Consider the following 17,433-nt stretch of genomic DNA (forward strand, 5'->3'; position numbering starts at 1 on the left):
GACACTAAGATAGAAGATGACAGGGACCAAATTCAAGGCTGACATTACTATTAATTCTTATTAGAGTAGCTCTACAACAGCACCTAAAGGTCCCAGTTGAGGTCAGGACCTTATTGTGCTAGTCACTGAACACGCAGATTGTAAGAGACAGACCAAGTCCCAACGAACGTACAATCTAAACAGCCAGCCAGGATAGAATCCAAATCTTTTGACCCCCCGTCCAGCATGTCCTATCCACTAGACTATGGTCTCTCCACTAAAGTCAATACCTGTTGCACCCCCTTGTGCAGAGCCAAATACGGCCCTTGGATTTGCCGGCAAACATGAGCTGTCAGTCAGCTACACAGTCAGTCTTCTAAAGTGGACTGGTTTCCATATTTTGCAATTAGAATTTTTGTGAGTTTTTTACCTAAACACAGAACAGGCTGAGCTGTCATGTCTCTTATGCACATACATGCACAGTAGATATGTTTTATCTTTGTACCCTGTATGAAAGCACACACTGTCTTCAAGAAAACGTAAGAGAGACAATAAAGAGTAAATTGAATAAAACCCTGAGAATTAGGCTCCTATGCAATTTGTTGTAACAAAACATTTTAATACATTATTTCTCCAGGATACCTTACTACTAAAAGATGGGCCTGAGCTACAAAGCTGCGATCCAGATCTGCACTTCCCTAAACTTCTGCAGTAGCCAGATCTGGGTGTTTGGTTTGGTCTAATCTCTGGTGTACTTCAAGGAACAGCTTTAGTTCACAGAGGTGGTGGTATTCTGGAAGGGAATGCTGTCTTAATCCCAGGCCTTCACTCTGTGTATGAAGTAGAGGAGACATCCGCAATGGAGGGTTCAAAGTGATACCATCCACCGGAGCCGCTCACTCCTGCTCCTGGCTGAAGAAAAGGTGGAAGGGCAATTGAATTGGCAACTTCCTGTGTTTCTGAAGTACTAAAAAAGATGATTTTCTGCTGGGAGCCAGTGGAATTTGTGAGGTTGATTGAGGCACAAAATAGATAGAAATGCTTCCATTTAAAAAAACAACAACATGAACATGAAAAGGATATTTTTCTTTTTAAATGAAAATATTCCCCCACTAGGTTTGCAGCCCCAAAACTGTTGCTTTGGGGGACTGTAGCTTGGAGTCTCATATGATAACTAGAACTAGAAAGTGAAATTCACTAGTTTATTTTCATTGGTAGGTGAAAGGCAAAAAAGCATAAAGAGTGAGTGAGATTTGTAAAATTAGTCTAAATTGTTTAAAATATTATTCGTACCACAGGTAAGGACATTTGTTTAAACACATGGAGCTAGAGTAATCAGCATATATTCATTGACTTCAGTAATGGAGTGATGCCAATTTACACCAGCTAAGGATTTGGCCCATGATTTTTCACCTCATGTTCACACATCTTTGAAAAATACTCATGAAAATCTACTAGTCCTCCCAGTGGAATTTTACTGCAATTTTAAATCTTCGCACAAAGCACTGAATGACAAGATAGTAGCAAATTGCCAAAAAAGATTAATCTCAGGCCTGAGGTCCCTTGTATCCAGTATTATGTATAATGGGACCAGTTCTGCAAGATGCTGAACAAGCTCAACTTCCCCTGGCACTAACAGGAGTTGAGGTTGTTCAGCATTTTGCTTGATTAGGTCCTAGTTATGCTGGGTTTAATGCAAATAATGCTAGAAAATTAAACCTTATCACTGTTTATGACAGTGGACTATAGTTATATACAAATATATAACTAGAAGACAAAATTTGCTACACCAGACTGGGGCACTGATCCATGAAGAAGGCAGCCCCTTCCTCTTCTCCACAATGTGCCTAGCCAAGTGACCATCCTGTACATGGGAGGAAAAATTCCTTCTGACTCCTATGATGACCAGCTGATGCCCCAAAGCATGAGTTTTTATTACCCTTGTTGAAGTACATATAACTACAAATGTAACTCCTTGTTATGAATATCCAGTTCCCTTGAAATCCTATTCCAGTAGTTAACTGTGACCTCTTGTAGTAGTGAATTCTGTAGTCTGTAAAAGTCTGCATGTATTTAGGAGGCAGTGTTGCCCAGTGGGCAGGACCCTAAAATGGGATTCAGGAAATCTGAGTTATATTCCCGGCACTGTCATTAATTCACTGTATGAATTTGGGCAAATCATTTGACTTCTCTATCCCTAGTTCCCAGATCCTCTAAGGCTAGGACTACACTTACAGAGGTGTGTAGAGTACATATAGTGCATACAACCCTAGCATGGGTATACATAGCAGTGTAGACAGTGAGGTGTTGCTTAGATGAGTAAAGACATGCCAGAACCTTAGGGTACGCATCCTACATGGCTCTCTACTCACCCAAGCAGTGCCTTCCACACCTACACCGCTGCTTTTTAACAATGTAGTGTCCCACTACCACCCTGCTGCCTTGGACTCTTTCCCCACCACAGGGAAAGGGTCTGGCTGCTCCCTGCAGTGTGGAAAGGCTTCAGCAACGGGGAGCTGCTGGAGCTTTTCCCCATTATGCCCCTCGCACCAGAGCCTTTCCCTGCTGCATGTAGCTACTCACCGCAATGTGGACACAGCCTTCATACTCTACGTGCCACTGCCAGTGTAGACAAGGCCTAAGAAGAACTGCTCCAAAAGCCTATTGAAAATAATGGCAGCCTTTCCACTGACTTCAGTGGGCTTTGATCAGGTCCATTATGAAGGGTCAAATTCTGCTCTCAGACGCTGTGGTGGACATGGAGCTGCTATGTATAATTTTATGAATGCTGTATGTAAGCTAGTTATTGAGCTAGACTGCATAACTGTATTAGTTAGTGGAATGCTTATTATAGATCTCTACTGCTTTAATTCCATGGGAGTTGTCACCAAGACAACAGAGGTCTTGGGCTGTTTGTAGGAAGCTTAACCCCACGTGCAAAATGGATAGACACCAGGTAAACAAGACATACGTATAATCTGTTTACCATGTTAAGATTTTTTTCTCCAAAGTCCTTTGGTCGAAAAAAACAACACTCAGCTTTAAGAAGGCTGGCTGATCTCTGGATGCCACTGGGACATAGCTCCCAAGGACCAGAATCGCAGGTGCCGAGGCAGTTACATTTAGTTCCAGGGGACGGCAAACCAAGGCCTGGCCTAAGAGTGGGAGAATCAAATGATTCCTCCTAACTAGAGGTGACAACTCAAGGCCTGAGACTGGAGAGGGAGTACACGGGAGTACACTCAAAAAGACCCAGAGGGGTCAGAGATGCAGTTAGCCCAATAACTGTGAGACAAGCATTGCCTATTGACTGCAGTGGGATTGCACATGTGCATCTTAGGCCAATTTTGGCTCCCACATCTTTTTCTGTTCTTCTGCACAATGTGTACAGAAGAGATAGGGGAAGGAGTTGGGAGCACATGCAGAGGGTGTGCATGCCCTGAATGCCACAAAGCCCAGTTCTGCAGGGACTGTCTGCATAGTCTCACAGCAGGCATTAAGGGCAGGGTCAGACATTCTTCTGTTACCTTGATCCACTGGCTATTGCTCTCCAGATAGCAGGAGTCACAGGACCTGTGGAAGCAACTACAATCCCAGGGTCCGGCCCACTGCCATTCTGCAGACTGGGGGAGATGATGCATTCACTCTGCTCCTGTTCTGCTGCATCCTCCTCAAGAGCGCAGCATGGGTACTCAGAGTGTGCACTGGGGAGAGAATTTACTTCAAACTGAATAAGCCATGTGCATACTGGTGCAGAAAGCAGGAGGAGGTATGACAGAGCAGAGGGCTCATGCCTGCTGCAATGGGCTCATATACAGAGGAGCAACCCCAGACATGTGTAAATGCTGGGTTAGAACATACTGCAGGCTGTGGAGATTATCTGCCAGGTAAATTTGTAGTTCTAAATAGCTTTGTAATGTTGTAACCAATGATCAACTATGTTTCAAGAGGCCTTACAGCCATTGTTCTGGAATTCAATCCTAACAGGTCCACATTATCAGTAGTTATTTTTATGGACTTACAACACTTTCTTCCCTGTTAAATGTTCACTTCTAACCATGGCTAGTTGCTCTATATTTGAATTACTGCTGTTATTCAGCCAGCTGATAGTTTGATTACTGTATATAGACATAACTAGATTGTGTGTTCTTAGAACTAAAAACGGGACAAACTTCCTCCTCCCAATGCCGAGAATGAAACAACTGAAAAGATGCTAAAAGGATTTTTAAAAGCTCTAATATGGTTGTTGAATTAAAGGGCCAGATTCTGTTCAAAGTTACACCAAATGTAAAACTGAAGTAAACCCACTGACTCTGGATTTACACAGGTGTAACAGTTATGCCCCAAATGTTTTGCTTCCAAAGTTTTTAGAGAATTTCATGGATAACTGGCAGTTCATTCTTTTGAGCTGAATGTGGCTGGGTTAATCCCAGAAAAACTCAAGTTTGGTTCTGAGAAGCAATGGATTAACGGACAATGGGACGAAGGGGCACTGTGACACGGAGTGTTGTTTTTCAAATAAGATATAAAACCAATGTGCTGGCCGCTTCTGGTCATTAGAGATCTCTTGGCAATAAATCCCAAGGTTCCAGCCAAATTCAGTCTCAGACGGTTATTTGAATTCCCCCCACAATTTCAACCAGATATGGTATTTTGCAATTCTTGTCCCAAATGGTTATGTAACGCTGCTGTAAACTGCTATCTTCCACCTCAGAGATATCTACTTTTTAGTGGTGGGTGAAGATGATCCTTGTGTAAAGTTGGTATATCAGAGCTTTAGGACTCTGATGGATGAAAGTGGCTTTATAAATCAAGGATGGCTTATTATTAATGATCATATTTAACAACTGGCAGAAGGATCATTGTAAAATAATTGGCCAGTGAAGAATGCTGAGTGGTGAAATTATATTGAAACAATAACAAGACATGTTCTCTTCCTAGGGCTGACTGCTTTGTACTACGAAGAGATGGATCTTGATGATTACAGGGCAAATGCTGCTTTTTCCTGCTCATGTTATGAGCATGCAAGACAGAGAATGGGCAACAGAAAGGCTGCTCGGGGATTCCAACACCCTCCATATACTGTAGAGAAGTTCTCTCTGGCTGCTCCTTCCATAAAAGCAAGATGGATGGTTTTGGAGTGGATGGGGCAGGAACATGGGTCTCTGAACTACAAGATGTCAAGCCCCCTACCAGTAAAAAACTCCAGGAGGCAGTCTCACTCCCAGCCTGCTCTGTTTTCTCTTCTATTCAGGTTCTTATATCCTCCTCATCTCCACAGTACCCGAGAGCCTACCAGAACTGCACTAAGCTATGTGATTAGAAATTGCCACATGCTTTCATAGAGTATCAGGGTTGGAAGGGACCTCAGGAAGTCATCTAGTCCAACCCCCCCTGCTCAAAGCAGGACCAATCCCCAATTTTTGCCCCAGATCCCTAAATGTCCCCCTCAAGGATTGAATTTACAACCCTGGGTTTAGCAGGCTGATGCTCAAACTACTGAGCTATCCCTCCCCCCAATTCTCTTTCTCCCTTTTCACTCCCATAATAAATCTGAGGGTTTTTTTCTTTTTCAAAATTGAATTGCATTTATTTTTGTTTATTTTATACCTGCTCTGCTACGAGTATTTGTTATTGAGGGCAAGGACAAAGCCTTGCACTTGTACAGAAAGCGGTGATGTGTGAGATGGATCTTAGATCCTGTTGGATGGGAGGATTCTGTCTCCCAAGTCCTGCTCGATCCGCACAAGGTCCCTTGAGCATACCCCTTTAGTCATTCTTCATGCAGGTGATGAGGATTTGGCCCAGAGTTTCCTGACAAGAAGGTGGTCTGATTTTTAAGCCACTGAACCGTCACACTATTTGAGGTATTTATCTGTTTTTTTTTTCCTCTGCTGACCATGCCTGTGGAGATTTTGTAATTATATATTCTCAGGTATTCTTGTATTAGATTTTATAAACAAGATAAAACAAAACAAGATAAAAGATCAGAAGCATTTTTGCAAGCTCCACATCAGCAATATACCTGAAATAAAACTCATGCCAAGACCATGTTTCCTCTCATATCCTTCTTGCACAGATCTACCAGACCATTAACTACTGTCACTCTCTATCAGTCATGCTCGGTGTGTCTTAATTTGTCCTTCACTCTCCTCACAAAATCCTCAATAGAAAAACAGACACTGAAAGTGCAATGAAAACCTGAAAAATCTTCATTTGGAGCTCCAGAAGTCTTATTTTATTAATTCTCTCACACACAAACTAAGGATGTCTCTGGAGTAATTAGTAAAAGAATAGGGTTAATTTAGCTTTCTCGTGGTGAGGATGATTCATTAAAACACACTGCTCATTTTCAGGGATTATGCAAGTCTACTATAATCTAAAAGGCTAGCCTAAGGCATATAGAAATATATGTCCCTAGACCCTCCCAGTAAGAAAAAGTCAAACCTATTGGCCTGAGACATTAGTGTTTATAAGGGTATATATGGGTGAAGCTGTCAGCTCTACCAAGAGGCAACTACCTGCTAAACTAGGACCTTGTGACTGAAATTGTATCTCCTCTCCCACAGAGACGTGTGTGTGTGTGTGTGTGTGTGAAACTTGTCTATGTCTACATGCAAGTGAGTTTGTGTCTGAGTGGGAGAGAGCGAAAGCGAGCTGAGCAATCCCCCTAATCAGGCAACCGTCTGTCTTTAAAGACCATTTCAAAGTAGCCCCAGAAGTAGAATACAATTCTGCTTCATCTTTACTGTAAGGTCATCTCTGTTAAACAACTGACACATGCTGGTCCCTTGAGTGGTTACTAAAGACAACTCTATATAAAAATTTGAATTACAAAATACATAGAAGCAGACACAAATCTCCATCCATTGTTTTTCTAGCTAACTTAAAGAGCAGGGTGGTCTCTCTCCCCCCTCATGTTTCTGTACAATGCACAGTTAGCAGAAGATGTTTCCCTTTATGTTAGTTTCTTCATTGAGTCTTCATTTGTGAGCAATAACTCATAGGGGTAAACTGAATTACAAGAATGGATGGGAAACAAATTCAGAGCTGGTGCAAGCAGCTGTAGCCCCAAATGAAGTAAATAAGAATGGTGCCTGCTTTAGCCCTTTTGGTTTGCAGTTTTAGGCAAAAAATAAATCAATTTAAAGTTGATCGTGGCAGGTGGCAAAAGTGAAGAAATCCCATATAAATTTCAAATAAAAGTGAACAAAAGTAAATAAAGCATAAATCAGTTGCCCATCTAGATAGAATGCTATGTAGAAACAGGTGAGAAAAGCAATATATACAATTTGGTAAAGATTCTTTTACTTTATAATAGTCAAAATAAAACAAAATGATCCGGCAAAAAAATAACAAAACATAGCATTGTATAAACAGGAAGCGATCATCCTCACCACACCACTGTGAGGCAGGAAAGTATTAATACCAGAGGGGTAATTGAGGGGAAAAGACTGCGATCTGCCCAAGTTACCGAGGGAGTTACTATTTGAACTGGTTTAAAACCCAGGAATTTATAGCCTCCTAACCTGTGCTGCTCTCTCTGAAAGCAACGGGAATTGTGCACACACATCTCAAAAAGGATAGACATGTATTTTAGGAATATTTAAATGTTTCATGGTCCTTGTGTGTGTGCCTGTAATATTTCTCTACAGCAGTGGTCTGATGGTAGTCCAGGGAGGGTTGACTGGTCACATATGGTTGATTGTTCCTCCTTGCTTCTAATAGCTTTTACAGATAACTGGGCTCTTAATTGCAAAGAAGAGCCTGGATACATATAGAAGCAGCTGGAAACCAGGCAGAGGAGACTGCATAACTTGCCTCCATTACAGTCTCTAACACAGCAGGAATGGAAACCAGAGCATCCTCCAGGGACTGGAGCAGGAATGGAGCAATTGGGGAATTTGAGTTGTCAATCACCACTAGCATCCACCAGTGGGAAGCTATGGAGAAGGAGACTGAGTAGCCAGCGATCATGAGCAAGGAAGCAGAGGAGCAAGGAACCAGAGGGCAGAGTAATTGGGAAAGAAGGGGACTGAGCTTGATAAATTTATGGAGGAGGTGGTATGATGAGACTGCCTCTAACGGCACATAGCTGAGTTGCGACTGCCAGCAGCAAATACACCTATTTCCAACAGCTGGTGAGAGGACAGTGGATGGGGAGGGCTCCGAGTTATTACAGAGAATTCTTTCCCAGGTGTCTGGCTGGTGGATCTTGCCCCTGATTAGGGTCTAACTGATCGCTATATTTGGAGTCAGGAAAGACTCTTCCCCTGTGTCAGATTGGCAGAGACCCTGGAGGTTTTTCGCCTTCCTCTGAAGCATCGGGCATGGGTCACTTGCAGGTTTAAACTTGTGTAAATGGTGGATTCTCTGTAACATGAAGTCTTTAAATCATGTAAATCATGAGTTAATTCAGTAACTCAGCTAGAGGTTAGGGGTTTATTACAAGAGTGGGTGGGTGAGGTTCTGTGGCTTGTGATGTTCAGGAGGTCAGATTAGATGATCATGATGGTTCCTTCTGGCCTTAGAGTCTATGAGTCTAAGAGAAGCATGTGCAGAGGAATGGAGGGAAAAAGTGGGGAGAACAGCACTCATGAAAGCTGGAGAAGATCTAACAAAGAGCAAAGGGAGAGAATCTGATTAATTCCGCCCCCCAAAAGAACAAAGGGCTTATCTCATGAAACATGATTCAAGATTACAAAAGTACTTTCCTATCATTATTTTTTCATTGAAGTGACTGCTGTATTTGCTAAGGCGAAGCCACATGTTGGTGATCAGGGTCATGATTAAGAGGCTGGGAGGAGTGGCAGTCTGTGAGACTGTGGATGAGACGGGAGGTGTCCATCTCTATTAAGATGTCGTCCACACTATGAAATAGTTTGAGAGCCCCTGTCCTGCTGTATCAGTACAGCCATGACACACATACAATATCGATACACATGCAAACATTTACACAGCAGCTTTACCAAAGAAAGACATTGAGATCCTCAGTACAGGAGTGGACTGTTCCTTTAAGGGAAGCAGTGGTGCAGAGCATTCAGGAACACCTACTTACCAGTTAAGTGGTTGGCAATCCTGGCAATGGGTTTAGGAGGCAGGGCAGGGGGCTGTTTGAGGAGGGACACCTGTTTCACTGGGGTGTCCTCATGGTCTCCAGGGAAAGCAGCAGATTTTTTGGGGGGAAGTAGCAGGACTGGTTTAGCTGAAGGATCTTGGGACAGGAGGACTCCAGACTCACTGGATGTGGGGCTCTCTTCAGACACTGGAGGACACAACCACATCATAGACGCAACAACGTTACAAGCAGAGTGGCAGCAGGTACAGTAATAGTAAGAGAAGAAAAGCAGCACAGAGATGCAGATTAAAAACATAACTAAAAGATTTTGCTCAAACATCATAAAACACAAAGAGAGAGAAAGACACACACACACACACACCTCTACACCACAGGCCAATTTCAGCACTGGGTCATTCTCCATTAAAACCAATGGAGCATCTCTCACTGACATCAGAGTAGAATTTAGTCCCACACCCCTTTAACACAATCAAGAGCCTTGAAATGTCAAACCCCAGACTCTCCAGACGGGTAACAATACACAATCAATAAACAAATAGCTAGTCGACGGGTTTATGCTTCCACACAACGGCATCCTGCCCATTTCTCTGTCAGGGTCCATTATATTTTCAAAAGACCACACAGTTGTGCAGGATCACGGATATTCAGTTATACCAATTACACATTCCTTTTCATTCTTCCTCTTTGGAGCAATGTGCAATAGTCGCCACACAGCTGGTGAAAGGCACATGCCTCCAAAATGCTTTCTGAAGTCTGCTGTAGAACTGAACGGTATAGCTGAAAGGCAACACCAGAGTCAATCATCTTGATTCTTAAGAATGCTATTTTCTTATGTAACTGTTTCTTCTCTGAAGCTATGCCTTTTACAGCGGGGCTGAATTTGGCCCATTACTATTTGAATGGTATTGTGGTTTCCACCCAGTTCCCTCTCTCTCTCAAAATAACAGACATGGAAATTGTTATGTTGTTGCTGTTGTACAGTATAATTGAACGGCTTTTTCTTCAACAGGTGCAAGGCCTAGCTGATCCACGTCTCAGCTGAGCATATGCAGCCGAGGTATGAAGACTGTGACCCCTTTCTAGTCAAACTGTGATTTCAGAGGCATTCCACTGAAGCCAAAGGCATTACTTCTGATTCGATCAGACGCAGCTCAAGTGGACCGTTGTTTCTCACCAGAGACACCCCATTTAACTTTCTCAAGGACAGCAAAAGCAGAAGTTGAACACTAAAGCAGGTGTTCTTTAACAGGAGGTTCTGGCTGGTCGTCCTGAAGCTGTGAAAGGGATCGCTACCAGTGGCCTCTTTAGAATGGTCAGGTTTTAGATTCCCAAAGTCAGAACTTCTTTACATAAGGTTCTCTATTTGAGCTGGTGAAGGGATGGGTCTAGGCATCTGCACCAGGGACAGGTGGATCAAGTCAGATAAAATAAGAAGTTAAATTAAGTTTGCTCCTAGACTTAAATCCAACCTTTCTGATGTTAATACAAATAATAATGTGGTTGCTTCCCTCCAACCCCCCATATTTTCATGCCTGTGCCTCTCCAGGACCAGCAGCACATATGCTGAAATACCATGAGAAAAAGAGTTCAGACAGTTTGCTTAAGTACCTAGACTTTTGGAAGTTCCTCCTCATCTAAACAGACACTCCAAATCTTTTAAGAGATGCCCAAAGCTAACTTGAACATTGTCACTCCCTCATCCACAACTAGACCTCTCATTCCTTATGTGAAGATAGCTCTTTTGCCACTCAGTGATCCAATGGGTCTGAGTAGATTTTTCTGACCTATCAATTTACCCTAAGATCTGAAATCACAGCCCCTGTGCTGAGCTTTCTTTATTGAGCAGCTGCTCTTGAGTCACTAGTCTTGTGAACTGGAAAGCAGAAGGTTACTTCTGAGCTATACAATGTCTCAACCTTGTCCACATGATAAATGGTCTGCTCTTTCTTTTATCTTAACTATGTTCTCATTCTGCTCTAGATGTGAGAATCCCTCAGAACTCCTTATCAGAGGTCCCCTCCATGTTAGAACCTCGGAATTACCTACCAAGCTATTTGCTTTGTTACAACAATCAGTGAAACATAAAACTCTCCTCTCTAAATCTGAAAGTATGCAAGATGTGCCAGGCTTCTGTTTTCATTACAAAATCTCCTTTCCAAATAGCAAAGAACACAGAATATCAATGAGAAAATGAAATTAAATCTATACAGTTTCCAGACTTGAAATGTACAACGATTTTACTTTGCATTCTGATTCATGCGTTACTCACTAGTAGTATATTTACAGAAAGACGGTAACCCTAGTCTGTAGTCCTGCATATAGATGGGACCGAGTTACGAAGTTTGGACCTGAATCCAAACTTTCCCCAAGTTCTGAAGTGTTTGGATCTGAGGTTCCGGTTCTGGCTTATATCTACTTCTGTATGTCAAGAGCACTCCTGTGTGTTAAACATTAAGTATCAAAGATCAAAAACCATCAGAATCCAATTTTAAAAAGTTTTAAAGAGCCTAATGTTGAAAAAATTCTATATTTTGTATCTTAGAATGAAAACAGAAATGTTACCTGCCCCATCCATGATATCTGTGGTTGGCAGCACCTCATATGTACAGGGTTCCCCAGACGCGGAACCTGATTCCAGTTCTGCTAGGCCTGGTAGTGAAATCTGGCTGGAGCTCAGAGCCTGCCCATTCTCCAATGATCCTTCATTTGGTATGGAAAGCTCCCCATCTGATAGCAGTTGGAAGAAAGCACAATGATAATAGATCAAGAGTAAGTAAGATATTACAAGAATTTAAATAAAACAATGTCTGCAAAGAGACTGCCCTAAAGCTGTGGTTTCCTTTGCGTTATCCATGACCCAAGTACCTAAATGGTGACTACACATCCAACAGACAGTGCACAATGCAACAGTTTATTTAACAGTTATTTAGGCATGGCCTATATTTACAGCAGCCTTATTTACATTCCCCAGAAATCTTTCTTAGTTCCTCCAGTGGAACAAACTCCTCCTTCGCAATATCCTGGTGTTTATATCACAGCGTTACAAGCTAGGTATGTTGTAATGAAACTTTTCTGCAATGTCAGGTTGAGATGTCTTCTTGTAACATAATGACATGCAATTTTGCACCTAATGGCATTTCACTCACTTCAAAAGAGGTTTCAAGATTTGGGAAAATCCTGAAAAATGCTCTTGTTGGACATGGGATTATGGCAAGAAAATAATTATGATAATCGGAAATGAGATCAAATGTGAATCATCCCCATTCCTTCTCCACCTTTATATGGTCCAAAAACCTATTTGTATTGCACCTCTGCCAAATCTGCGAAGTGGGGGAGGAGAATGTGCTTGAACTGATGCTATGAAGCTTTTGTATTAATTTGGTTTCCCCTCCACTTGTTTTTATGACATAGGAGACATATAAATAACATCACAGAGGTATATCCCTATTTCACACACCACTTAACCATTAAAGCTCCCAGCATGACCAAGAGTTTAAAGTGATAGACTAACTTTTATGGCCAGTTGGTATCAGGCCTTAATATTGGCATGTAGCAAATCCTAGCTGGAAAACCCACCCATAAAATCCTTTAAAATCTCTCCTTTATCCGCACCAATTTCTGTAGCAGCAACAGATTTCTTTTTCCCATCAAATACTAGTCAGGACTAAAAACCTCAGGACATGAGAGAGAGAGAGTTACTATTATTCTCAAAGGTGTCAACTCTTGTGATTTGATTGCAAGTCTCATGATATTTGGTGTTTTTCCTAACACCTCAGCTGTTGGAGGCATGAGCATCCTGGTCTACACTGGGGTGGGGGTGGGCGGAATTGATCCAAGTTACGCAACTTCAGCTACGTGAATAACGTAGCTGAAGTCAACATACTTAGATCTACTTACTGCGGTTCTTCACTGTGATGGGTCGACTGCTGACGCTCCCCCATCGACTCTGCCTGTGCTTCTCGCTCCAGTGGCATACCGGAGTCGACGGGAGAGCGCTCGGTGGTCGATTTATCGCGTCTTCACTAGACGTGATAAATTGACCCCCGCTGAATCCATCGTTCCGGAGGTAAGTGTAGACATGCCCTCAGCATTTATTAAAACAAAGAAAAACAGTAAATTTCTACCCCTTGTGGTTGTGGAAAAATGAAAGCCTGAAAACATGATGTGACAGGTTCCCCCCGGGGTGCCACCTGCAACTGGGGTTCCACTGAGCTCTCGGACCCACCAGCCTGGCTCCCTCTCACACTGTACACTCCAACCAGCATGCACAGAGGCAGGGACCCACCCACCTGCAGTTATATGCAGGCACCAATGAGGCACTGCACAAACCAACAATAGAGAGGCTACAGCTAAGATAACCGCCCAGCTCCCCAGCCTAAGACCCCAGAGCTGTACCATCCTGCCCTGATTGAAACCCCGACCGGGATGAATTCATTACCCAGTTCGCCTCTCCCTCAATGTGGAGAGGAATATGCAACAAACTTGTGTTAACCAAGATAAGATTTTTCCCCAGTCACTTCACTTAAAGGCACACTAGTTTAGATTAAAACATAAAACAAGTTTATTAACTACAAAAAGATAGATTGTAAGTGATAGCAAACAGATCAAAGCAGATTACCTTGTAAACAAATAAAACTGCAAACCAAGCCTAAAATACTAGAAAGATGGGATATGAATTAGCAATTTTCTTACCCTGACTGACACAAGCAGGCTTGCAGCTTCTCAAGGCACAAGCTGCACTTGCTTTGCATGTTGGGCTCCCCACCCCCATTCCAAGTCCTTTTCTTTCAGAGCTTCTCTCAGGTGTTGAGTTGTGGGGAGGTGAAGAACCACGGATGATGTCACTCCCTGCCTTATATAGCTTTTCCATATGGTGGGAACCCTTTTTTTCCAAAATTGGTTCCTAGACCAGTTTGTGGAAAAATACAGGTACCCAAAATGGAGTGCAGAGTGATGTGGTCTGGTCACATCCCTTGCAGAGTCATTGTAGCCATTACTTACAGGAAGGCTCACCAGGCAGGGGATAAGTTTTCCTAAGGCCTATTGTTTTTCCTAATGACCCATTACCCCGAATAGACTCTTTACAACCAGCTCTCTAGGCTGGAAGCATTTTGCCTAGTGGGTGTTACCCAGATGTAACCACATTTGAAATACAGATACCTATTCAAAATTCATAACTTCAGGTCCAAAAAGAATACATGCATACAAAAAGGATCATCATAGTCATCAAATCATAATTTTTCCAGTGACATCTTACATGACTCATCTTGTACAAATTGCATCATAATTATGTCATAACCATATCATAACTGTACCCGCATGATGCATATGGGGTGTAGTGTCACACATGACCCCAATGCACCCTAACAGTTCAGAAGCCAGAAGGCAAATGGAAAGACCCCAAACCTTATTATTTAAATCAGGATTTTTGGGGCCTGACTTATGATTTTTGAACACTTAGGGTTGGCACTGCTACATTCCAATTCACCAAACAGAGATGTACATCACCAAAGTGAGAGGAATCATCTGACAAGTACATTCCCAGCTTAGAAGGCTAAGATGTGCATATCAGTTTGGAAAGAAATGAAAAGCGTAAGTCCATTAGTTTAGCCTCAGGACAATGGCAATTAGTACGTTTGAAGGTAGATTAGCAGCAAAGAATTCAAAAATCATGTTTGTGACCTTTAAGACTCCTTTATGAAATATGAAGATGATCTTCTGCTTATTTTTAACCTTGGAATTATTAGGAATATCAGGGTCATGACTTCCTTGGTTTGGGTGGAGGATTTTTGGAGGACTAGCATTACATGGCACAAGAACTCACATGGCACAGTGACATCACAAGAAGCTGAAACCTGAATCGTAGTTTTCTCAGCACTTAGCTGAGTTGGAAAGGGGAGATAATATTAATAAAACCTGTAGGTTTTAGTCAGTTGTTAACTCAGTAGCCTTAATTTGATCTCACTTGCCCTGATTTTAGACTGCTGTAATTCTGTTGACGGCAGTAGAATGACTTCTGTTGATCTGAAAACAGAATCAGGGTTCTACTCTACCACTAAAGCAGCATTTTCCAAACTTTTTTGGCCATGGAACACCTGTAAACATTTATGGAATACTTCCAATATTATTTTGTAGTCGTTTGGTTTTCAAATAAAAAATTGCATGATTTCTGCTCAAATATATTTTATTTTATAAAACAAAGCAAAAATACAAATTTTAAATAACTTGAACTAACAATTTCTAACTGGAAAGCATGTATAAAGTAGTACAAAAATCAAGTGCAAGACCCCCTTTTTTTTTAAATTACGATTCTTTCACGGAACACCTATTCACATCGTGCGGAACACCAGTGTTCCGTGGAACACAGTTTGGGAAACGCTGCGTTAGAGCTAAGTTCAATTTTCTCAGCTCTTCCGTGCAAGTATTTCCAATTTGAAACACAGTATTTCAATATACGTTCATTTGATCTAGAGCTAAATTTGACCATATCTGGTAATAAAGTTTGTACTATGAAAATAGCAAGACTCACTTGCTTGAGGAAAAACAATACATTTTAAAATAAATCTGGGGCCTAATTCTGAGGTGCTGAGTAGAGTTGGATAGGAAATGTTTTCCCATTCTGGGACAGTTTTTGAGCTTTTGATATTTTTTCTTGTCCCAAATTGGGATGAAAAGTCAAAATCTCAATTGTTTTTTTCAAACTGAGAATCTGAAATATATTTGAATTGGGTCACTCAAAAATTTATCATTTAGATTTCCATTTTTGACCTTTGTTGTTAGTACAAATAAACTGAAATTTTGAAACAAAGTCATTTTCAACATTCCGTTCAATTGGGAGACTGTCAAAATGGATCCTTTGTAATTGGCATTTTCCATAGAAAAAATATTTCATTGGATAATTCCCGACCAGCTCTAGAGCTAAGCACCCTCAGGTCCTACTGACTTCATGCTTTTAGCATGTCTCTGTAGGTGTTCAACACTTATTAAGAGGTGGTATTAAAATTTACCATTTGAGACGTGTTTGAAAAAATATCAAGATGACAACACAAATACTTTTGTTTTTATTTATTTATTTTTGCATAGCAGCAAAACACAAGAAGTCTTTTTGCTGGTGGTAAGATTTATTTATTTTGAACTCATCTTCATTTAATTTCTAAAACCCAATAATTGCCCTTTGGTGCTTGCATTGTGCTGCAGTCTTTTGACATTTAGGGACCATTGTTGAACAGTATGCCCAAAATTTGATCTTGTTTAAAGCAGAGCAACATAAAAGGCTGCTAGTTAACAGCACAGGGAGAGATCAATGGCTTGGATACAATGGTCATTTGCAGAGTCAAGAATATCCCAGCATGAATTAATCCTGGCTCACAGGTATGCTTGACAACCAGATATAAAAGTCAAATTAATTTTTTTAAAGTGCATTGAAAGCTGCTCTGGATAAATGAAATACAACTGAAAAGAATCTAACTTCAGCATAGTTAGAATCTAGTAATGCAATTACAAAGTATAAAATGATTTAGTCCTGAAGTATGAGTTTAGAATTAATTTAGGCATAAAGATACTACACATACTCGTTTCTCTGTGCATTTGCAAAATCCTTTGCATATTTGCATGGAGCATGTTGTTACCTACTGCAGAATTACTTTCCCCAACATCGCATGAGCTTTTGGAAATGTACATTGAACATAAATGAACTCTAGCTAAATGACAATGAACAGAATAACTTACATTTATTCTACAACAGGAACACGAGGGCTATTGTTCTCTGCTAATTAGTAGGTATAGCACACCTACTAGTCATTTTAAAAAACAGACATGGCCATAGAGGAAACTATATAACATGGAAGATCCTACACTGACACTTTGATCCATCATAGCCTGTAAAAGTAACACCATGAGGCTGAAAGTCTAAGTATGTAGAACAGATACTGGGAAGACATGGCCTCCTAAGCATGGTTTAATTCTCCTGAACTCCTCTACACTGCCTCCACCATCTCCACTTTTATGTAACTTTTGAAAACATACTTCTGCTGAGCTACCTCTAGCAAAATCTTGTTCATTTTTATAGAAAACTCTTTTTGTTGTTTGCCTTCCTGGAACTCTGCCTACCTGTCTATCTTTCTTTAGACTGAGTGCTGCAGGGCAGGGACCTTCTATGTTTGAGTGCTATCACTAACAAATAATGAAATAATAAAAATAATAATTCTGTATACTGGATTATTTAGGTCTATATCAGTTGTCTCCTTGAAAATTTTCCTCCTCTCAGGTAATCTGTGTCCAGGCAAGGACACTCACTGGGGCGTGGCTGGTTCTGAGGGGTGCAATACTGTGGTTAGGAAGCAGCCAGACTTATTTTTTCAGTGATGTGCTCTAAA

At 41.3% G+C, this 17,433-nt stretch overlaps 1 protein-coding gene across 8 annotated transcripts in view; it reads right to left on the reverse strand.

The window, feature by feature from the left end:
* The window catches only part of PHACTR1 (phosphatase and actin regulator 1), a 430,561-nt gene that overhangs the window by 77,336 nt on the left and 335,792 nt on the right, over positions 1-17,433 (reverse strand). For 6 of the 8 annotated variants that reach the window (XM_084619598.1, XM_084619605.1, XM_084619603.1 and 3 more), the window contains 2 exons: positions 11,621-11,785; positions 9,038-9,244 (listed from right to left, as the gene is read on the reverse strand). In XM_084619598.1, coding sequence (XP_084475724.1) covers positions 9,038-9,244; positions 11,621-11,785 — 372 coding nt within the window. The remainder of the gene's footprint in view (positions 1-9,037; positions 9,245-11,620; positions 11,786-17,433) is intronic. The other 2 variants (XM_084619601.1, XM_084619600.1) reach the window with 1 other exon arrangement.

Source organism: Lepidochelys olivacea (assembly GCF_965140295.1).
Source record: "Lepidochelys olivacea isolate rLepOli2 genome assembly, chromosome: 2".
NCBI lineage: Eukaryota > Metazoa > Chordata > Testudines > Cheloniidae > Lepidochelys > Lepidochelys olivacea.